Source organism: Capricornis sumatraensis, chromosome 3, assembly GCF_032405125.1.
Source record: "Capricornis sumatraensis isolate serow.1 chromosome 3, serow.2, whole genome shotgun sequence".
NCBI classification, from domain to species: Eukaryota; Metazoa; Chordata; class Mammalia; order Artiodactyla; family Bovidae; genus Capricornis; species Capricornis sumatraensis.
Genome location: NC_091071.1, coordinates 169692626 through 169716510, shown reverse-complemented (window position 1 = coordinate 169716510; position 23885 = coordinate 169692626). Strand labels below are relative to the sequence as shown.

At 39.4% G+C, this 23885-nt stretch overlaps 1 protein-coding gene across 3 annotated transcripts in view; it reads right to left on the bottom strand.

The window, feature by feature from the left end:
• EYA3 (EYA transcriptional coactivator and phosphatase 3) overlaps positions 1–23885 on the bottom strand; it is a 96249-nt gene that overhangs the window by 14913 nt on the left and 57451 nt on the right. For all 3 annotated transcript variants that reach the window (XM_068968539.1, XM_068968540.1, XM_068968541.1), the window contains 8 exons: positions 18280–18365; positions 15576–15759; positions 12309–12448; positions 8236–8319; positions 6974–7063; positions 4842–4900; positions 2429–2589; positions 287–401 (listed from right to left, as the gene is read on the bottom strand). In XM_068968539.1, the coding sequence (XP_068824640.1) occupies positions 287–401; positions 2429–2589; positions 4842–4900; positions 6974–7063; positions 8236–8319; positions 12309–12448; positions 15576–15759; positions 18280–18365 (919 nt within the window). The remainder of the gene's footprint in view (positions 1–286; positions 402–2428; positions 2590–4841; positions 4901–6973; positions 7064–8235; positions 8320–12308; positions 12449–15575; positions 15760–18279; positions 18366–23885) is intronic.

Genomic DNA, 23885 nt, shown 5'->3' with positions numbered 1-23885 from the left:
CTCCATGTATTCTTCAATGTTATCAGGCCCATCCACCTCCAGTGCTGGACACTCTGGGTTACTGAGTATAATTTTGTGAGCAAAAAGTCAGAGAAAAGAAAAAGATGTTCAAAGGCATGCTGTTAGAGTAAAATGGCCTTGCCTCTCACCTATGAATTCTCGCCTGCATCACTGAACTCCTCTCGCCCTTCCTCACAGCCTGTTTTCAGGAATGGCCTTATCCTGGACCAGGGTGGGAGAAAGAATCTCTCTGAGAGGATGAGACCTAGAAAAAGCATTTCCATACCTGGACTGGATGAGAAGTAAAGATTTCAAGGCAGTTCCTAACCAGGAATCTGTTAAAACTTCAATTTCTGCTCTTAGTCTCTGCAGTGCTTCCTTTCTCTGGGGACTGAGGAGCCCTTTGGGAATAAAAGAAGACACAGTCATCATTTGACAAGATCCGTGCTGGCATCTAGAAAGCAACTTCTAAATTCAATTTGGAAATAGTGTGTTACTGAAATATCTACTGAGCTAACACCTCTCTCTCCTTGAGTAGCCTACTCAACATGCCTTTTTGACTCTGTCCACCAGAGTCTTTCGCTTGGTGGGGCATAACCACAACAAAATCAGCTGAGAGAAACACTGTGATTAGGATCTGGCTCAAGCTCGTTCTTTCATTAATCAACCAGTAACATCATTTGCAGACTGGTGGACCATAATTTGAGTAGCACTGCTACAGATGTGACATCAAGAACCAAAAAAGGGGGAACAATTACAGATGGAAAAGCCCACGGCATTTCCAGTCTCTTTCTAAAGAAAACAAAGCTCAGGGAGGAAAGGAGGCTGCCTAAGAATACAGAGCAACTGGTGTCTTTTGGTCTCAGAAACCTTCCCACTGACATACACTGCTCCCAAGGCGATGATGGTGCTTTCACCTTCAGAACACATCAACCTGGGATTCCAGGTTGAATCACCAAATTCTGATCATCTGTACTTACTTCTGAAACAACTCCAGCTGATGAGAGACTGAAGCACTGCTTTAAGATAACTAAGCACAAAACAAAAAAGAGTTCATCTGATTGGAGCATGTTATCAGATGCTTAAGTTAGAATATTCAGACAATAAATCTGCCTCTAATTTTTCTATAGTGAAGGTAAAAAGAAATTCTACTACCAGTAAGCCATAAAAATAGAAATCAAGTAGAACTGTTTATAATTTATTTTCAGACAGATGGTTTCACAATGTAAGCCTGCAATTTGAGGACTCTCAACATTTCTGATAAGACAAAAACCAAACAAATGTATGTCATGTATGACATACACAAGCATGTCTATGTCATAGATTGAACTACTATGATGTAGCACTTTTGTTAATTCACTTTAAAAAAATACAGGTGGATATTACTTTTAATATGCTTCCCAGGGTAGGCTCCAAGGATTCTCAAAGAGGGTTATAAAGCACTTTCTTCAGGAAACCAGGTTGAGACACTCACTGGGCAGAAAATGGACCAGACACATAGGTTGCATATGAAAACTAACAAAAGAAAGCCTAATATCTGTGAGAGAGAAAAAAGAAAATGACCTGGTTGCCAAAGTAAAAAGTACTGGCTCTGAGGCCTCTCTTGACCCAGGGTCATGTATTTCTAGGCAGTCCAGAGAATCCCTGAAACTTCACACAACGTTCTGTGTGGATGTAGGTGTTTGAGGGTGATGGTTCAGAGTTTTCAGTATTTTCTCACAAGGGCATGTCACTAAAGAGGGGTCTGTACGAATGTAAAGTGCACTGGACCAAGAGTCCACCTGTGGTATGGTCACGAACTCGCCCTTGTGATCCTCATGATGGACCATCAGTTTTCTCAAATGCAAAATGAAGGATTTAGATTCGTTTTCTACTAACGTCTCTTCTCATATGAACAATCTATGGCTAATTAATTCCAAATATATGAATTTTAGGCATAATGGCACCTGATATGTTGGGCAGAAAGGAAGTCCAAGGTCCTTCAAATCACAACGCATGGATACTGCCAACCTATCAAGCTGGACCTAGTTTTCCATCCACTATAAACCTGGTCGCTAATTCTACCTGACTTGTCCTGATGGCTAGATAAATCTGTCCAAAAATATGGCAACCTCTTAAATATTACTGACAGTAGCCCTGAGTCCAAAAGAACACATGCCATTAAACATAGTCTGTGGAACACATTTCCCAAAAAGGAAAGCTGTCTAAGAAGAACAAGAGAACTTGGTGAAATTATGCTAACAAAAGTCCATGAGAAATGCAGAGCTTCCTGCCTATAGGGTTTCAATCAAACCCCATTTTTAAAATACAGAGTTAAAATGTCACTGTGTCACAAATTCATAATCCAGGAGCTTTAAGGTAAACCCTGGAAAGGAAAACAGGAAATCAGAACAAAAGAGAAAATTAGCTGGTTATATGCCACACTTACCACCCACGTTGCTTTTATGCTTATCATAGATTTCTCTCACTTTTCGGTAACGGAAAGCCAATTTCCTCATCCAGTCCACACCTCCCTGGACACCCACAGAGGAACCATGGCTGCCACTGCCTCCTGAGCCACTGAAACCATCTGTCGAGAAGCTGTAGTTGCTGCAGAGAGAGAGGATGATGATAATGAAAATCTATACCACACAGTTTTCCGCTGAAGGCCACCTGAGCTTCTCTGCCCTATTCCATAGGCATCTGATGTCAAAGCCGCGAGACTCTTCTTCCCTGATCTCTGTATGTCAGAGGCTATCTTCCATCGGTCCGCCATCTCACCCGTTACTTCCATCAAACGGAGGATGGAGAGGGAGACCAAGAGGGGCAGAACAATTCGAGCGTCAGCATCCCCTAGAGGCTGGCTTCAGATAGACCATCCTTTCACTAATGATAGATGGCATCTTACAGTGAAAAAAAGCCTTCAGAATATAAAATTTTTTGTACACACCCACGATATGATTGCAACTATGTAAAAAGGAGAAACGTGAAAAAATAACGGGAGGAATGAACCCCAAGTTCTAATAACGGTAAGAAAATGGGAATGTTCTCCTTCAGGGATCTGTTGACTCGTTTGTTAAGTTCATGGGCCGCTACTCCTCTCTTCTAACTCCACTCCCTTCGGGTACAGACTGTATTTGAATGCAAACAGAATGTGGTGGAACTGATGGTGTCAGGCTTTAGAGACCAGACTTCTCTTACAGGGCTTGCTCTAAGTGTCAGCTGTCACGTGAGAACACTCAAGCTGCTCCGTGAAGGGGCACAGTGAGGCCTGAGGCCTCCTGCTATCAGCCACACACCATAGGCTGGAAGCAGGTCCTTGGCTCCACTCAAGCCTTCAGATGATTTTAGATATCTTGATTTTAATCTCAAAGACCCTGATTCAGAACTACTCAGCTAAGTTACTTTCAAGTTCCCAAACTACAGAAACAATGAGATGATAAATGGTAATTGCCTTAAACTACTAGGCTTGGGAGTAATTTGTTACACAGCAATAGACAACTGTTATAGTTAAACAGCCTGGGCAGGATGACTACTTCCTAAGTCAAGATTTAAAAATGACTGACGGAATTAGGGACAACTTGGTTCAAAAATCAAAACAGAATTCCACAGTGTGAGATTCTATATTTAAGAAAAAGCTGCCAATAAAAAGATAGGCCATTACTAGTTAGCCATATATATGTGCTGTGCTTAGTTGCTCAGTCGTTATCTGACTCTTTGTGACCCCCATGGACTGTAGGCTCCTCTGTCTATGGAATTCTCCAGGCAAGAATACCAGAGTGGGCTACCATTCCCTTCTCCAGAGGATCTTCCCCACCCAGGGATTGAACCAGGGTCTTCCATACTGCGGGTAGATTCTTTACCGTCTGAGCCACCAGGAAGCCGACATATGTATACGAGAAACAAAAGAGCACTAGAGCTCAGAGGGGATCGTAAACTGCTTCAGAGCAAGCTTTTTCCTAAGGTGAGTAAAATCTCTTAAGAATGGTGCCCTTCACAGCTGTGCAAGACGCAACATGCACGGCTGGATGCTGCTCGCGAAGGGAAACCTCTCCTCCTAAGCGCCGCGGGGCTGTCTGTGTCCTTACTAAGTGATGTGTCCAGATCTGCTCTAGAGTTGAGAATTCACAGAGGAGACAATTTTAGGGTAGACACATGGAAAACCTTTTTGCCTATGGAAAGGGATAAACATTAATAAAATAAGTTAACATGAATAGATGTGACATTTTTTTTTTCTAAAAGTCTTTAAATATAAGGGAGACAAATTTTTGGATTATTCTTAGCGAAGACTAGAAGACCGTAGCCAAGAGAGACAGGAGGGGACTGAGCAAGCATTTTGCCACGGAGACCTCCCTGGTTTAGCATTCACTGTGATATTAATGTTTAAGATTGTCTTCCATACGGTCATTTGATACCACCAGACCCCCACCATATAACTTCCTTGGTGAAATTACCTGACACTTATTTCTATCTGAGACTAACCAACCTGGAAGCACACTTTTCTTGACTGAAAATCTGGCCAAAGAGAAACTAGTATATCCTTTACTTTGGAATGGTTTTGTCTCATTCCATCATGCTACCCAATCTCCAAGATTATACTCAAAGTCTACTGTGTTGAGAAGGCCACTCCAGTGCTGGCACCACTGGCTCCCCACAACCATCGGAATTACTTTCTACTCTATATCCCATCACATTTTCTACAGTCACCTTCTCACACCACATGCCATCATCTACTGTCTTTGTTTCTATCTTCTCTAATGGACTTAGGGCCATGTCTTAACCATCTTGTTTTCCTCTAAACCTGGTCAGTGTCTTGTGCATAACAGGTATACTGATGTTTAAGATATCATTGTTTTTCTTACCTCAAGTCTTGGCCATTGTCATCAGAAGCCACATCTTCCACATGTACCTGGTCACACTCCTGTTAAAAGACAAAGCCACCCATTATTTCATCCCAGAGAGCAGTTTTATTATCTCCATGATATACTGTAAAAATACCACAAACAATGGCAGGATGATGGAATACCTTATGGTTTCTTATGTGTGGAGGATCAGTCTCACCCCCGTTGCTGTCCAACTTCTTTAAAGGCCTAATTTACATTCCTCAGTCTTCATGCAATCTTCCTTAGCCATACCAACCCGCAGTTATGCTCTTATCTCAATAGTTCACTTTCCCCACAGCCCATGGCTATAAGCAGGAGCTCCCTTATATTGTCAGGTGTGCTTATGTCCTACATTAGACTCTAAGTTCTATCACAGTGTAGGCCTCTTATGGTACAACCATATCTTACATCTCCTTTTGAACCCTTCAGTCTATTCCAGTGCCCTTATGTAGCATGTACTCAGTAAGGTTCTGCAGACAAAAAAGATGCTGGTAGAGTGTGTGCAGTATCAAAACCGAGAATGACTGAAATAGAAATTTGTAAATTCAAACTTACAAATTAGAAGAGGTCACCTAAGTCAATCTCCTCATATTCTAAAAGTGAGATAAAATGATTGGCCCAAGGTCAAAAGACTAGTGAGTGGTAGAAAGAAACGAGAAGGAGCTTAGGTCTTTCCATTTGAATCCACGGGTTCTTTACTCTAAGCCCACACTACTACTGAGGTAAAATGCCACCCACTACCTAACTGACAGATTTATTCCTCTGACACCACCTAGAGCGGTGCCATGGTGTCCACCTGCATCAGAATCCTCTGGGGAAGATTTTTTAAAATGCATATTTTTGAATAGAATTTCTGTGAGTGAAGTCCTAGAGTCTTCATTTGTAACAAGCTCCCCAGGTGATTCTTATGCCCCCTAAAGTTGAGAACCACTGACCTGGGGGGCAGGAACACATTCAGGTCAAATTCTTCACAGAACTTTCAGTCCTGAGTGAGGACTATGTCTAGAAAATCATTACAAATACAATTTGGCAACAATTACTGGCACATAGTAGGTTTTCAATAAATGTTTGCTGAATAAAAACTATAATGTTCCAATTTATCAACATGTGAAGTTGATGGAAGATTAAAGCACTGTGGAGCTGACATAAAAGTACTGGAGTTTACAGCCCTACTAATTTAACTTGTTGGAGAACTGCTGAGTAGAACTAGACTGTGTTTGAGAAGAAAGAGGATTACTTCGTATTTATTTTATTTTAAAATTTTCACTATTTAAAAAAGTAGGTAATACACGTCATACAGAGTTCAAAATTCAAAAGGACATTAAGTGACAAATTTGCTCCTTCCCACCTCAGTGTCTTGGCAAGGCATTCCCATCTTCACACAGAACAACTGTTGCTAGTTCCTTGTGTAGGTAACTGCTTAACCGAGGCCCAGAATGGGGAGATAACTTTCCTAACTTGGTACTCGAGTCTGGTCCTCTGACTCCCAGTCCTGTGCTCTCTCCACTACACCATGTTTACCTCAAAGATGAACTCAAATGTCAAAGCCCAAACAATTAACCAAGAAGCTCTCAATGTTCCCAGGTTTCCCTCCACCTAAATATAACATGATCTGGACTTCACGGCTTACCTATACAAGGACAATAAGCAGGTGCAAAATACAACAAGTTACGAGTAGCCCTCTACAGATCTGACAAATCAAGAGACTATCTTTTAAGAAGGTAAAACCGAAGAACAGGTAAAATATAATTAAGAGTACAACCAGTGCCACCTTCATATATTATTTAATGTAGATGAGTAAATTAGAATGTTGGTTTCTGTATCAGTGCTTTACCTGATGGGATGGTACTGCCCCTACAGCTAGATTACTTCCAAATATGATAACAAAATCAAATTTTTGAGCCAATAAAACTGAAGCCCAGAAACAAGACTGTGCTGACCTAACCAAGGAACTATTTCTTCAAGACTATGTATACCTAAGTGCCCAGCTGGCCTCCCCATACCTACCCTGTTTAACCACACTTTCTCTAAACACACAAGTCACAGTCTCAATAAATAAGTTATGGAACAAAGTGTTTCACTGAAGCACAGCAACAATTTAAAATGCCTACCTCTAGGTCATTGAAAAACAGATGCGTGTCAGCCACTTCAAAAATCATTTCTTCCATTGTTAAACCTGAGCCAATCACTACTGTTGGGTCCTGAAAGGCAATAAGAGAATTTGTTTGACTTGGCACTTACAGCACCAGTTCTTACCTCTAACTGTTTCAAAATTATTTGAAGTCAAGGCCAAAACAACACTGGTCCACAATAGCGCTTCTCACTATTACTGATGCAATTTCATTCACAGTTGTAAGAAGCTTAGATTGTGCAAAGTTAAAAATTTCAGCACTTTAACCCACTTGAAAAAAAAACAAAACAATTTTCGGAAAAATTCCCTGCTTCAGCAGAAATTCTAACTATTGCTAAAATATTGCTATTGTAATACTCATTATCTTGCACACATACACAGTATAACTCTGGAAGTCAGTAATCTGAAAATCTAAACAACCAGAAAATCAATAAAGAAATACTTGTAGGAAAACCAATGCACGTAGCTTTAAAAGGAACAATCAGACCTTCACTTAGAGGTGGTATGATCTTATTTTGTATACTTTCATAACCAGTCTTGTTATAGAGTATATAAACTTATGTTAGTTTACCAGCCTAGATACTAAAAGCCTATGGAAAATACTTGTAATAGAAACAAAGAGTGACAATAAGAAATAATTAGGAGTAGATAAAGTAGGATGGTAAATGAGGCAGATATTTTTATAAAATTTATTCACAGAAACACAAAAACAAAAAGGAACCTGGAGGTAATTCAGTATAGAAATATACAGACAATACCTCATCCCTCTGTCAAAACTGATGTTACTACTGATGACTAAACTTAAATTCTGCTTGGTACATTTTCATTTAAGAAGCTATACAATCTATTTTAGAAAGTTATTTAATATTTTAAATGTATAGATCTCACAGATTCTCAGCTAAATGAAACGCTCAGTTTGGACTGTCACATGTGATGTAAGAGATAACAGATCAGTCTTTGGAGCAGGTAATCCTGAGACTCCACTCTATTTTGAGTTCAGTCCCATACTTAGTCTTTACCACCCTCTACCAACTTCAGCTTTCAGTACTAGTCCGAGGTCTAGTTCCCAGCTTTATCAACTCTGCCTGACCATGTAGTCTGCCTGGTATAAGCCACCAGGTGAAGTTTTATGTGAAAGGTGAAAGGTCAATAGGTAAGATGGAGGTAACAGAGACAGTGATCTTGGTTACCTGCACGCACAGAGAGAGACAGTTATAACAAAGGAAGAAAGACTCAAATTACCTTTCCATACTTCTGGGCATAGGATCCAGTAAGAAGGGAGTGGAAGATGATGATGGTTTCATCTAAGTCCCACAGAAATACCCGCTGAATGAGGGAAATATTTTAAAAAATGAGTGAACATCTTTTAAAATCATAGTAGAATGAAACAAGTAATCAATAACAGAAGAAAAACTGGGAAATTCACACATATGTAAAAATTAATATAATCTTAAACAACCAATGGATAAAAAAGAAATAACAAGTAAAATTAGAAAATACCTTGGAATGAAGACCAGAAAACAACATACCATAATTTATGGGAGGCTGTGGAAACAGTCAAGAAGGCTTTTTTTCTTTTCTTTTTAAGGCCACACTGCACAGCATGTGGAATCTTAGTCCCCCAACCAACCAGGGATCAAACCCATGCCCCCTGCATTGGAAGTAGGGAGTTTTAACCACTGGACCACCAAGGAAGTCCCAGAGGAAATTTATAGTTACAAATGTGTACCTTAAAAAAGATCTCGATCAATAACCAAACTGCACAATTTATGCTGCTAGACAACGCCAGTAGAAGGAAGGAAAAAATAAAGGTTAGAAAAGGGTAGGAAAAAACAGAAGGCAGGAAAAAAATAGAGAAAATCAATAAAACCAAAAGTTGGTTCTTAGAAGAGATCTGTATAATTGACAAGGTCTAGTCAGACTAGCTAAGAAAAAAGACAGATGACATAAATTAATAAAATCAGAAATGAAAGTGGGGATATTAATGCCAATTTTAAAGAAATAAAAAGGATTTTGTAAACCTTTACACTATGAAGAGTTATACACCAATAAATAATCTAGATGAAACAACAAATTCCTAGAAATATACAATGTACCAAAACTGATTCATATAGGAAAAGAAAACCTGAATAGACCTTTAACTGGTAGGAGGTTGAATCAACAATAAAAAACATCCTAAGAAAAGAAAAGGCCAGGGTCAGATGGTTTCACTGGTGAATTCTACCTAACACTAAAATCCTTCAGACCTTCCAAACAACTTAATAGGCAGAAACACTTCCTAATTTACTCTATGAAGCCAGCAATTCCCTGATACTGAAATCAGATAAACACAAGACAAGAAAACTACAGACCAATCTCTCATCTGAACACTGATGCAAAAACCTCAACAGAACAGTGGCAAACAAAGTTCAGCAGCGTATTGAATTATACATCAAGACCAAGTGGGATTTGTTCCCAGAATGCAAGAATGGTTCAATGAAGAAAAAAAAAAATCAATGTAATATACTGCACTAACTGAACAGAGGAAAAAACTCACATGGTCATCTCAACTGATGCAGAAAAAGCATTTGACAAAATTCAGCACACTTTCATTATAAAAACACTCAATATACTAGCAACTTCCTTATCATGATAAAGGTCATATATGAAAAACCTTCAGCTAATATCATACTCAATGGTGGAAAACTGAAAGTATTACCCCTGAGATTAGGAATAAAAGAAGTATGTCTGTTTTCATCACTTCTATTCAAACATGGTACTGGAAATTCTAGCCAGAATAAGGGTAAAAGAAATACCCAAGAAAAGGGTAAAAAAGGTACCCAAACTGGAAAGAAAGAAGTAAAATTACCTCTGTTCACAGATGATGTGATCTTACACAAAGAAAACCTTTAAGAACCCCCCAAAATTACTGAGAGCTAATAAAATGAATTCAGAAATCAGCTATTTCTATAAGCTTGAAATGAATAATCCTAAAAGGAATTAAACAAAAGCATAAAAAATAATAAAATATTTAGGAATAAACTTAACTGATAGTTCAGGACTTATATACTAAATCCCTATCAAAATCCCAACACTGTTTTTTTTTTGTTGTTGTTGTTTTCCAACACTTTTTTAAAGAGATAGAAAAACTAACCTAAAGTTTGTACGAAATCTCAAGGAACCCTAAAGAGCCAAAACAGTCTTGAAAAAGAACAAAGTTGGATGACTCATGTTTCCTAATATTAAAACTTACTACAAAGCTACGGTAATCAAAATAGTGTGGTAGTAGCATAAAGACAGACACACAGACCAATGGAACAGAGAGAGAGAGAGAGTCTATTACTATTATTATTTCTGCAAGGATACCACGAACACAGGGGAAAGGAAAGTGTTTCCAAAACAAGGTCCTAAGGGTACTGAATATCCATGTGAAAAACAAAATTAGATCCTTGCTTCACACTATGTACAAATTAACTCAATATGGATCAAGGACCTAAACTTAAGAGCTGAAACAATAAAATGCTTAGAAGAAATACAGGTGTTTTCATAACCTTAAATCCTTAAGCACAAGTAATCAAACCAGAACTTCAAAATTTAAAACTGTTAACCATCAAAGGAAACCATCAAGAGAGTGAAAAGACAGTGCACAGAAAATATTTGCACATCATATTCCGCTAAGGGATTAAAATCTAGAATAAAGAACTCCTAAGATTTAAAAACAAACAAAACCCGCTAATTTAAAGAATGGGCAAAGGATTTAGACATTACTTCCAATAAAATAGACAAATGACCAATTCACACATCAAAAGATGTTCAATATTATTAGTCATTAGGGAAATGCAAATCAAAACCACGAAACACCATATCATACCCATAAGGATGGAATACGCAAAAAAGGGAAGCAACTGGAACCCTAGTATAGAGCTGGTAGGAATGTAAAATGGTGTAGTCATTTGGAAAACATTTTGGTGGTTCCTCAAAAAGCTGAACACAGAACTACTATATGGCCTACCAATTCTACTCCTAGGTTTATACCCAAAATAATTGAAACGAGGGGCTCAAAGTGGTATTTTTGAGTATAGCAGTGTTCACAGCAGCTTTATTCACAATAGCTCAAAGGCGGAAAAACCCCAAGCATTCATCACAGATGAATGGATAAACAAAATGTGCTATATTTACACAATGGAGTTATGCAGCCATAAAAAGGAATGAAGTTCTGAAACATGCTACAGAATAGATGAACCTTGAAAATATTATGCTAGGTGAAGTAATAAGCCTGACACAGAAGGAAAGATTTTGTATGATGCCACTTATATGAAATGCCTAGAACAGGCAAATCTATCGTGACAGAAAGTAGAACAAAGGTTACCAAGGACTAACAGAAGGGGAGAATGGGAAGTTATTGCTTAATGAGTACACAGTTTGTAATCATGAAAAACTTCTGAACAACACTGTGAATGTACTTATAACTGCACACTTATAAAATGGTAAATATTATATATACTTTACCACAATTTAAAAAAACAAGTGAATTCTCAGTTTTTCCCATGAAATATATCAGGTCTCTAGATTTTCTGTCTTTCTCTCCCAGCCCATTCCCATCCTGCTAGTAACAAAAGGGAAGAGAGGTTCGAAACATTGCCTCAATTTACCAATGTCTTATGAACAACTGTCAATGGACTCATTTTTAAATATGGCTTTTTCTTCTCATTAAACGATCACATTATAGAAAAATTAAAGAAAGAAAACAAAAAGATTAGTATCAAAACTCCATTATTATTAGAATTTTGTATGGCTTGCTAGTCTTTTTAATAATGAAGCCAAATGTATATCCATAATAAATTTATTAGGGTTTACAGAGTAAGTGAGAGCCAATCTCATTTACAAGTTACCAGATCTGGTTGCAGGTTTCACAGAAACTTGGCCTAAAGCACTTCAGTTCTGTCATTTTACTCTAAGATTGTGAAATGGAGAACAGGATGACATTGCTTGCGATACCCTTTGCTTTTGAATATGATGCATTGTTCTTTCTGTTTGCCTCTGGAATACAGAACAGATTGTTCTTTCCCTTAAAAAGTTACCTACCTAAATTTGAAAAAGCTTTTTCAAATTTGTTGGTAAAAAGGATTTGAAAGTGATATGGTAAAATGTGGGTATAGAGGAATGTGTTTTTACACTTCTCTTTTCACACTTGGCCAATTCATTTTCTACTGCTCAGGAATTAAACGGTACAGAACATAGAACCCCATAATATCCATGAGTTTCAGAAATATATTTGACAAAGAAAACAGAAAAGAAAAAAACAGGTGGTAACTCAAATGAGTTTCTTCCCATACTTCTAATTCACTGTCCTGGGAAGAGCTGGCGTCAGCTTTCCTCTTGCCCCGGTTCTTGCCAGTCATGTTTTTCCTGGACTGGTCATCAGCATCTTTACTTGGTGTGGTCTGGGTCAAAGATGGGCTTGGAGAAGGGTCTCCTGAAAATGAAAAGTAAGACACTGGTATTGCCAGTGTAGTCAAAGGCTATAAGAACCAGAGCAGGGTCTCTGCCTTTAAGAATCATGTTGCAGGGATAAAGGCTGGGAAACCAAACTTTACTTAATGAATTTGGAAATTCAGACCTAACAGCATGAAGAGTCATAACTAGAATTTGTATGCCTGCCTCCTCAATGGAAAAACTTACCTATAAAGTCATTTTGCCCCCACCCAAAAAATTAAGCCTGCAATCACTTTCTCAACTTGGTACAACTGATGTTTTGGTCCAGACAATTTTTGTTGTGAGGGGACATCCTGTATGTTTTAGGATGTTTGGTTAAGCAGTATCCTTGGCCTCTACCCATTAGATGCCAGTAGCACCCCCTTCCCAGTATGACAACCAAAAATGCTTCCACACTTTGCCAAATATCCCTGGATGTGGGGGCCTTAGGGTGGAAGCAAGAGGCACAAAACTACCTCCAGCTGAAAACCACCACCCTAGATTTATTTACCAACTTAAATAAAATACAGAAAGCAGTAGGTTGCAGCAAGCTACTCTCTAAACTTATAATTGGTGAAATTTATACTGACTTTATTTTTCTGGGCTCCAAAATCACTGTGGATGGTGATTGCAGCCATTAAATTAAAAGATGCTTGCTCCTTGGAAGGAAAGTTATGACCAACCTAGATAGTATATTAAAAAGCAGAGGCATTACTTTGTCAACAAAGGTCCGTCCAGTCAAGGCTATGGTTTTTCCAGTAGTCATGTATGGATGTGAGAGTTCGACTATAAAGAAAACTGAGTGCCAAAGAACTGATGCTTTCAAACTGTGGTGTTGGAAGAGACTCTTGAGAGTCCCTTGGACTGCAAGGAGATCCAACCAGTCCATCCTAAAGGAGATCAGTCCTGGGTGTTCACTGGAAGGACTGATGTTGAAGCTGAAACTCCAATACTTTGGCCACTTGATGCGGAGAGCTGACTCATTTGAAAAGACCCTGATGCTGGGAAAGATTGAGGGCAGGAGGAGACGGGGATGACAGAGGATGAGATGGCTGGATGGTATCACTGACACAATGGACATGGGTTTAGGTGGACTCTGGGAGTTAGTGATGGACAGGGAGGCCTGGCGAGCTGCAGTTCATGGGACTGAGTGACTGAACTGAACTGATACTGAGAAAACAATCTACTCTCTTCAACAAATAAATTACACAGGAAAGAAAAAGAGAGGGGGGAATTTATAGGTTAGAACAAAATATATATCCACCAATCACAATGTATGGACCTTGAAAGTGAAAGTCGCTCAGTCGTGTCTGACTCTTTGTGATCCCATGGACTATACAGTTCATGGAATTCTCCAGGCCAGAATACTGGAGTGGGTAGCCTTTCCCTTCTCCAGGGGATCTTCCCAACCCAGGGATCAAACCCAGGTCTCCTGCATTGCAGGTAGGTTCTTTACTAGCTGAGCCACAAAGGAAGCCCTTACTTGGACTTTAAACAAAAGCAAGACTCATAACGTTTATGAAAAAACTAGAAATATGAATACCCGTAGGCATTAAGGAATTATTGTTGAATTATTTTATATGGGATAATGGCATTGTGGTTATGTTATCAAGCATTTATCTTTTAGAGACATGAGACCTGGAATTTGAGGAGGAAATCAGATGAAGTATAGTTGAAACATACCAGGTCAAGGACTGATGCTGAAGCTGAAACTCCAATACTTAGGCCACCTCATGTGAAGAGTTGACTCATTGGAAAAGACCCTGATGCTCGGAGGGCTTGGGGGTAGGAGGAGAAGGGGACGACAGAGGATGAGATGGCTGGATGGCATCACTGACTTGATGAACATGAGCTTGAGTGAACTCCAGGAGTTGGTGATAGACTGGGAGGCCTGGTGTGCTGTGATTCATGGGGTTGCAAAGAGTCGGACACGACTGAGCGACTGAACTGAACTGAGGTCACCAGGTAATGCTAATGGTAAAGAGCCCGCCTGCCAATGCAGGAGATAGAAGAGATACAAGTTTGATCTCTGGGTCGGGAAGACCTCTGGAGAAGGGAATGGCAACCTACTCCAGTATTCTTGCCTAGAGAATCCCATGGACAGAGGAGCCTGGCGGGTTACAGTCCTTAGGGTCACAAAGAGTCAGACACGACTGAAGTGACTTAGTACACACACAGCTGAAACAAGATTGCCTATAAGTTGTTAACTGTTGAAGTTGGATGACAGATATATAAGGGTTCACTATACTATTCTGACAACTTCTGCCTATGTTTGAAATTCTCCATTATTAAAAAGTTAAAATTGTTATGAAGGACAAAGATATTTAGAGAAATGAATTAAAAACTAAGGTATTAACGCACGTAATGATTTCAATGTTATGCAGGTTTGAAGCAGTGACCATCTGTATGTCCATCTATTTAGAAGACTAGTAGTAGAGGCAAGATGCACAGAGAACAGCAGACCACTGTTTTTAAAAAATGCGTCAGTGTTAACAATAATCAGTCCTCCTTCACGTTATAGGATGTAATAGCAAAACACCAAATTTTCATGAAAAATAGAGATAAATAAAAAGTATGTGCATATGTTTACTGAAAGTTTAAGTCTTTATGTCAGGATATTAAAATCTGGACACCATAATTCATTGATTCATTGCCAAGGTAGAAGTTTAAATTTGTAGGTTAAATTCGATGTATTTCTTTGGGGAAAAAGGACCACAGCTTTTCTCGAAATCTTAAAGGGATCCATGACAAAGAAAAAGTTAAGAACTACCACCGTGAAGTGTAACCAGAAGTCCAAATGATGCGCAGACTAAAACTGGACTTCTCCAACTATTACAAAATGTGCTGAGATTCTGAAGTTCTCTGTGACAAGCTACAGGGATGGTAGAGTGGGAGTCAGAAATAAAGTCTTTTCATTACTGGTCCTTTTCTGTTTGCAACATCAAGTTTTATATTCAGTCTGCCAATGACTCATCACAGTCTGGATACAGTGTTAAAAATACCCCTCACCTGAGAGGGAAACCCAAGAGCATGGTAACAGTGACTTAGATAAGAACAAAATAAATCTTCACCATCACTGGCTGGATGAAATGCCCTTAAGCCAAAGTTTTTAGAGCTGCAGAGCTTACCAGAGGAAAGTCTGGGTGCTGCAGCTGCAGGTACCATGACACTGGGCTTCTCCGTCTGGTATGTGGCTGCTGCTAAGGTGGTATTCTCAGCATCACTGTTAGTCTGGCCTGTGACTCCAAAGCTGGAGCTGGGGTAGCAAGCTTGGTACTGACTCTGACCAAGGATGGTATAGGTGGGATAGTCCTGTAGGTCAAAGGGAATAAGGGAGGAAAACAAGACTCAGAAAGAAAAAAAAAACACGAATTTCAACACCAAACACTTTCATGTCCCTCTGTCTCATAATTATTTCCTTAGAACATTAATTTGACTTCTCAATTACGTACCTATGTAGTTTTCCACCTAAGCCAATGATTTCTCAAAATGCATTCTGTGGAAACCCAAGAGTAAAGAGGAGATGCTAGGGTAAGGCTGAGAGGGAAGTGTCCCATGCATTGTACACACAATGTCCATTTTCTACTATAATATTCTTTTTCTCCCACTTTATGTACAGAATTTCTGCATAAATTTTTGCAAAGAATTTTTGAAGGAAAGATTCTACACTTTAAGAAGTTTATATACCACTGCACTAGATGGTAGTGCTTTTAAGGACAGATGAGCATGAACAAAAAAAGCACATATCCTTCACAGTTTCCCAGTTTAAAAACAGCATGCTGCTGCTGCTAAGTTGCTTCAGTCGTGTCCGACTCTGTGCGACCCCAGAGATGGCAGCCCACCAGGCTCCCCCATCCCTGGGATTCTCCAGGCAAGAACAGTGGAGTGGGTTGCCATTTCCTTCTCCAATGCATGAAAGTGAAAAGTGAAAGTGAAGTCGCTCAGTCGTGTTCGACTCCTAGAGACCTCATGGACTGCAGCCTACCAGGCTCCTCTGTCCATGGGATTTGCCAGGCAAGAGTATTGGAGTGGGTTGCCATTGCCTTCTCCAAAAACTCAGTATATCTCTCTTAAAAAAAAAAAGAAAATCACATCTTCTTTAAAAATAAAGTTATTTCAAAATATCTGAAGGGAACTTTTGGTAGTTACACAGGCACACACGTGATACAATTTATCAGGTCATACACTGGAACCTGTGTGGTTTACTGTATGTCAATTAAACCTTAAAAAAGCTGTAAAGAATGGGTATGATGCACAGCTCAAACACATCTTAAAAAATTCTACTGATATTGATACTAGTGACAAGTAGGAAGATGCTAATTGATCAGATCAATTATTTATAAAGAGTACTGAGGATCTACCATGAGCCAAATATAATTCTGTGTGTGTGTGTGTGTGGGTGTGTGTGTGGGTGTGGGTGCATGGACAGGAAAAAGAAATATTAAAGAAAGAGTAAGTCATACTAGCTGAACTCAGGGAGTTAAAAATCTAGCAGGATATAAGGCAAAAATACTTCCAACTAGACTCTTCATTTTGGAAGTAGTAAATAGACACTGTGATAAAAAACGAAAAAGCAGAGACTTCCCTGGCAGTCCAGTGGTTAAAACTCCGAGCTTCCACTGCAGGGGGCATGGTTCAATCCCTAGTCAGAGATCCATATGCTGTGTGGTATGGCCAAAAAAAATAAATATATAAAAGCAAGAAAGAATTCCAGGAATGGTTGGATCAGGGCTGGGTAACGGAAAAAAAAAAAATAGATGACGACTGGTCTGCTTTTAGGTATAGGTATATTAAAAAATAGTGTGCGTTCTAAGTTGCTTCAGTCATTTCCAACTCTTCGTGACCCTGTGGACTGTAGCCTGACAGGCTCCTCCGGGCAAGAATACTGGAGTGGATTGCCATGCCCTCTTCCAGTGGATCTTCCCGACCCAGGGATAGAACCTGTGTCTCTTATGTGTCCTGCATTGACAGGTAGATAACTGAGAAGAATTGAGACACCGTAGGAAAAAGCGGCATTCCTTTTGGAGGATAGTGAACAGCAGGAAGGGTGGAAAGAAACGTTGGTTTTAGATATGGTTAACTTAGGGAAACAACAGGATATTAAAGGAAAAAAGCCAATCAATCAGCAGGAAGCCTGTAGATATCATGAGGTCAGGACTAGACTCTTCATTCTGGAAGTAGTAAATGGACACTGTGACTGTGTAAACATTCGTGGGGATGAAATAGGAAACACGTGGAAAACTAAATACAGACTGTCCACGACCGAAGGCAGGATATGAAAGGGAGAGAGACGTTACCCTGAAGAGTTCCAGGTACACAGCAGGAACTCAATAAATACTTGGGGACTAGAAGAATGAACAGATACAAAAGGAGTCAGACATAAAATGTGAACCAGAATAGTTAACTGCAGCCAGGAGAAAAGATCCATGGAGACTGTGGTTGATAATACTAACTACTACAGAGAAAACAACAAATAAAAACATAATAACAAAACCAAAAAACTGCTAAAACACTGAAGATGTTACCAGTGATCTGAACATAAAGTTAGCACAACAGTGATCAAGACCAGACCACAAGGAATTCACAATGAAATGAGGGGCTAAATAGGGGGCAGATACAATGACATCATTCAGTCTTGGCAGAGGAGTGAGAGAGACTGGATAGTGACCTGAGAAACCATCCTAGGTCTTGCTCTAGGAGCATCCAGAAAAAGGTCTCTCCGCGGCCCATACTGGTTGTTTCTTAGAAATGGCAAACTGATAATGAAAAGAAGGAAGGAAGAGCTAGTTAGATGAACAGGATCAAGTAGGATGAACAAAAGGAGCACCATACCTGGTTTGAGATGCTGGAAACTGCTGCTGTTGGAATATTGGCAATAGCAGATGAAGTGGGTATCAGGCTGGCGTTTGTGCTCGAAGCTATAAGATTGAAAGTGTTATAAGATATTATGGGAAAGGCTGAAAGAAATTGAAAATATATTCTGTCCTAAGTAAACAGATTGACAAGGAAATAAGAAACACTGGCAAAGGAAATAAATACTAGATACCAGTTTTTCTCTTTTGCATGCCATACCTTAATTGAGATTTAATTAGAAATAAAGCAGTTCACATATTTTTCCTGTTTCAACTTGAGTCTTCAACTATTCCTACTAAAGTCACTATTCCTACTAAAGTTCTAGAAGGACACAACACAATGCCCTGCTTCATGCTAATGATACTAAGGAAATCAGAAGCTAAACCAAATCATTCCAGTCCATCTTCTCTGGCAGCTGCAAAATAACTCACCTGCAGTGTGACCTACTGACACCAGTAAAAACAACAAAAGCTCTGGCAAATCCACATGTAATTCCTATACTGTGATATTTACGGTCTCTTGCCCCAAATTAGGCCTTTTCTGATGCAACACAATTACTTTGAGCAGCTGAGGTAGCTCTCCAAATTCTAAAGTGTTTGGGGTTGCTTCAACAAACACCATGTCCTGGCATTTAATGATTTCACCAATGAGCCTAGAAAAACTCGGAAAGTATTCAATACTATTCTGGTCAGGTAAAAAATTTTAAGCTACTTAGGCTGCCTGTGTCAGCACAAGGAATTTGGGTTAAGTTTTCCACACTCTTCTATCACAAATTCCACCCCCGTTTTAATCAAATCCTCAGTGACTATCATTTGCCACACTGATTTTTTTTTTTCCCAGGCGGACAATATAAGTGAAATTGTGAGGCACTTACTGCTCTTGAACTTCTCCTTCACTCATCATAAACACACTTACACTTGGTTCCTACTGCAGTCACACACACAATAAACGTTCACCATCAGGTAGATCAGACTGTCTGACTACCTATCCCATTGGTGATGAAGTCCTCAGAGGGAAAGTTATTAGGAAAATCTCCATTAACAGTAGTGCAGGTGAACAAATGTGGCAGAAACTTCAGAGTACTGGTCAAAATCAGAGGGAATTTTTATCCCTTTCCCCAAGGCTACTCTGCTTAAAGTCCAGAAGAGACTCAAGCAAGTTAGACGTAAGGAACAGCTACTGATGCAACAGTAGCTTCAGAAGACTTGGGACAAAGAAGAAGAGTTCATTTGTCCACAGTCACGAAGTTAAAGGCAAACAGGCAAATGATAATTGAGATCTCCCAAGTCTCCATTCAGTGCCCTTTCTTTCCTGAGTTAGGAATCAGATTTCCTCACTTCTAAGGGAGATTCCCTTTTCTATGGTACTCCCTTCCCCAGGCAAATGAAAGGATTCTTATTTACTTTCTTAAACCCAACAACTAAATGAAACAGATTTTATAGTCTTATAAATAATATTTTCTTCCCATCAATATTATTCTCCCTAAGGGGAAGTCCTAAGAAATTACTGTATATAAGCTAGATGATTCTGTAAGTAGCTTTTAATTTATTCTTGAAGGAAAAGAATTTTGGGCACATTCCAGATTCTATTACTAGTACATTATGCTAGGCAGGCCTGTTGGCTGAACATAGGCGATTCAATGTGGGGAAGGAAATGAAGAGCGTACTTAACCTCTCACGGTTATCTCCTCCAGCAAAGTCTGTTCCAGACCAATTTCCCTTTAGCTCTCGTCCTAGCACATGCTCCTCTGTTCCTCCTGCTGCTGCTGCCAAGTCGCTTCAGTCGTGTCCGACTCTGTGCGACCCCACAGACGGCTCCGGGCAAGAACACTGGAGCGGGCTGCCATTTCACTTTCCAATGCGTGAAAGTGAAAAGTGAAAGTGAAGTCGCTCAGTCGCGTCCGACTCTTCGCGACCCCATGGACTGTAGCCCACCAGGCTCCTCTGTCCATGGGACTTTCCAGGCAAGAGGACTGGAGCGGGGTGCCACTGCCTTCTCCATCTGTTCCTCCTATTTACCTTTAATTCTGTTCTACCTTCTTAATAATTTATAAATGGTTAGAGGTTCAACTTATTCATATCTGATCTCTATGCACACACAGGGAAAACGGTATTCTGACAAGGCAGTTTTATAAATTTAACAATTTTCAGATCGCTTACTGGAGGTAAAAAGGTTGACCTAGAAAACAACTGGCCACATACTCTAATATCCATGACAGGAAGTTTAATGTCTTGATTAGCTAGTTGCTGATATCAAGTTTTTAACAAGTACAGTACTAAACATCACAAATTCCTCTCAGCAATAGTGGCTTCCATTATAGAAAATGTTGCCTGCTAACCTAGAAGGTTTACAGGGCTTAATAACAGTTCTTTCCTCAACTCAATTAAATCATTCCTACAGTGTCATTCATTTACTCATCTGTGCATCAAACCAGGGTGTACTATGTGCCCAGAAACTGTTCCAGTCACTGGGAATAGAGGAGTGAAGACAATGCCTGCCCGCATGTTATCTAAATTCTAGTGATATAAGTCAGATGACAAGTAATATTTATTTAGGTTCTTGTAACCAGCATTGAACTCAGGCTAAACTCACCTTAAAATACACACAGTCACTACATGCCCTACCTCCTGCACTATGACAAAAAGTCAGGCACTTCAAAAAAAAAAAAAAGCACTGATCATCCCACAGAAATATATATGTCGGTCTCAACAACAACAAATTCAACTGCTGACTTAAAAAACAGAAGCAGCAGCAATAAAACATGCAACAAAAAGAATAAATTTCTAGGATCATTTAAAACTCAAGTGGTAACTCCTATTGATATATATATATCTAAAGACTATTAGCTCCCCAAGTGCCAATGGGATGGCCAGCTGTTTTTGGATAGTTCCCACTCCTGTTTTGATAATGAAACCATGAAATCACAGGAAGATAAGCTTCTAAGAACCATGCCCCACTCAAGGTCCACCTGCAAAGTCAGGATACACAGACAGCTTTAATGAGAAGGCAGTGGTTACAGAACTGTGAGTGACATTAACCCACAGCTGGAGGGTAACCCAAGCGTTGATGGCACATAGAAGTTGGTGCAAGATTTAGTTCCTACCCACCTCACTAATTTTATCTATGTCTCTCCACCACCCTTGCTCACCCCACCTTTCAAGTTACTGAAAACAAGACCCTCTTTCTCACTTGAGGACCTTTGCAATGTCTCTCTCTCAATGCCTGGATTGTTCTCCCTGGCCTGTCCCTCTTGCCCTCCAGCTTGATGGTTCCCGCTCAGCATGTCTTCATCCACAGAGACTCTGACTCCTCTATTAGAACGAACTCCTTTCTTGTCTTCCCAATCACAACAACCAGTTCTTTTCCCTTTCAAAGCACTTTTCAAAATTTATTTCTCCCTTTACTTCTCTGTCCTCTGCCTCCCCTCCTAGTCCATAAGCTTCATGAAGGCAGAATCCTGCTAAACAGGGAGGCCTGGCGTGCTGCAATTCATGGGGTCGCAAAGAGTTGGACACGACTGAGCGGCTGAACTGAACGTCTAGCAAAATGCCTGGCCTGTAACAAGTGATGCTCAATAAATACTCATGGGATTTATAAATAACAGCATGTCAAGGTTATCAAAAACAAGCGAAGTGTGAAAAACTGCAGTTAAGAGAAGCCTAAAAAAACATGACAATCAAATGAAATGTGGTGTCTTGGATGAGATCCTGGAATAGAAAAGGGACATCAGGTAAAAACTAAGGCAATCTAAGTAAACCTATGATTTAATTAATAATAATGTACCAATATTAGTTCATTAATCATCACAAATGTTCCATTCTAATGTGAGATGTTAGTAATAAGGAAAATTACATGTAGGGAAGGGGATATATAACTCTATCATCTGTCATCAATAAAAAATAGAGTCTAAGAAAATACAAAACAAATCTAGTCAACAAAAGCTATTATGTGTCACCAACACTATTTGAGCCCAGAGACATTCACTGAAAATCAAGGCTGGGTTAAAATTAGTTTTGAAAATTCTAAAACTAATTTTACTACTTGAATTTTAATTATTTTAACCATTTCAACTCAAGAAAATAACCAGAGATTTGGCCATAGTCACAGACACTCTAGGAAAAGGTTGATATAAAGAACCCAAATCTATTTAATCAAAGGGTTTTCATGAGCACTGAAGTAGAAACTAAACAAAAGGTTTTGATCAGAATTGATCAAGCCCGAAGTGGAATTTCCTATACTTTCTCTAATTTCTCCAGGGAAGATGGGCTATTGTCAACTGTTGAAAGCTTTTGGAGGGGATGAGGGGACACTGCCATTTTGATTACTTAAAAAAAAAAAAAAATCAGTACAATGCTCCTTGCTTTTATTCCATGCTGTGACTGGGTAGTTACACGGTAGTGGGTGGGGAGTTGGGGGAGATGAAGCCCTGGAGAGCTAAATAACGTTCATTAGCCGAATTAATGGAAATGAAAAGTAGGCGTGAGAAGAGTGATACTGATAGTGGAGAATTCAGGTACTCAAATGTGCCAAAAACATCCATATTTCATTTCAGCCAATTGTTACTACTTTCTTTCTACCAACTTTTTCTCAGAATAAATGGCAAAAATTGACAACTTGATGGTTAATTTCTGCCTTAATTTCTACCCTGTGCCAAAGCTCCAATGAAGACTATAAAGGGCCAATAGATTAACCAGAAAAGGGAAGGGAAATGAATTTAAATACTTGCTACTACAGGTTCACAGTTTGGGGAGCTGATATTGATACCATGACTTCAATACTGAAAATCATACACATTACACTCATGTGCTAGGGCCAGACTGCCCAGCTTACATCCTTGACTTATCCACTGTGTCTTATGTGTCAAATTTGTAAAATGAGATTAATGACAGTACTTCCCTCATAGGTGTGTTATGATTACATGAGTAACACTTGTCTGCTGGTAAAACAATGCTAAACATATAATACAAACTTAATAAATACCAACAATAATCATTAGCACAATGGGAAACTGGGTTAACTGATCTAAAGCGAGAAAACGTACTAAAAGGTAAAGAAATTAGGATAGTGGCAAATTAAGTCACAGAATGGCTTTGTGACTTTTTCTTTAAAGCAATGGGTCTTAAAAGACCCTCACAAGGTGGTTCTTCTTGTTTTACAAGGAGGGAGAAGTTAAACTCAGCTACCAGGTTCCACAAATTCAAGATACGACTACAGAGGGGGAGTGGTGGTTCTACACCTTGGAAAAGTATTATTAATATAACAGAAGAGAACTTGCTTTTCTTTCATGACCACGGTGTAGTCATCAGAGATATGAATGTTTAGAAGGGACTTGTCTACTAGACTTGCCTGTAGTTGAACCCCAAAGCCTACCAACCTAGAGAAACACTTTATAAAAATGAAGAGGGTTAGAGGAGAAGATAAAGTCATGCTCTTAAGTTTTTCCCTTCTGGTTTGTTCCTATTTTAGAAAGAAAGAAAGGGGAAAGGCGGGGGGGAAGAAAGGAAAATAAGAAAAGAGGAGACACGGGGTAAAATAATTAAGAAGAGAGGAGACTTGCTAAACAATAAGAGACAGAGGTAGCTCAG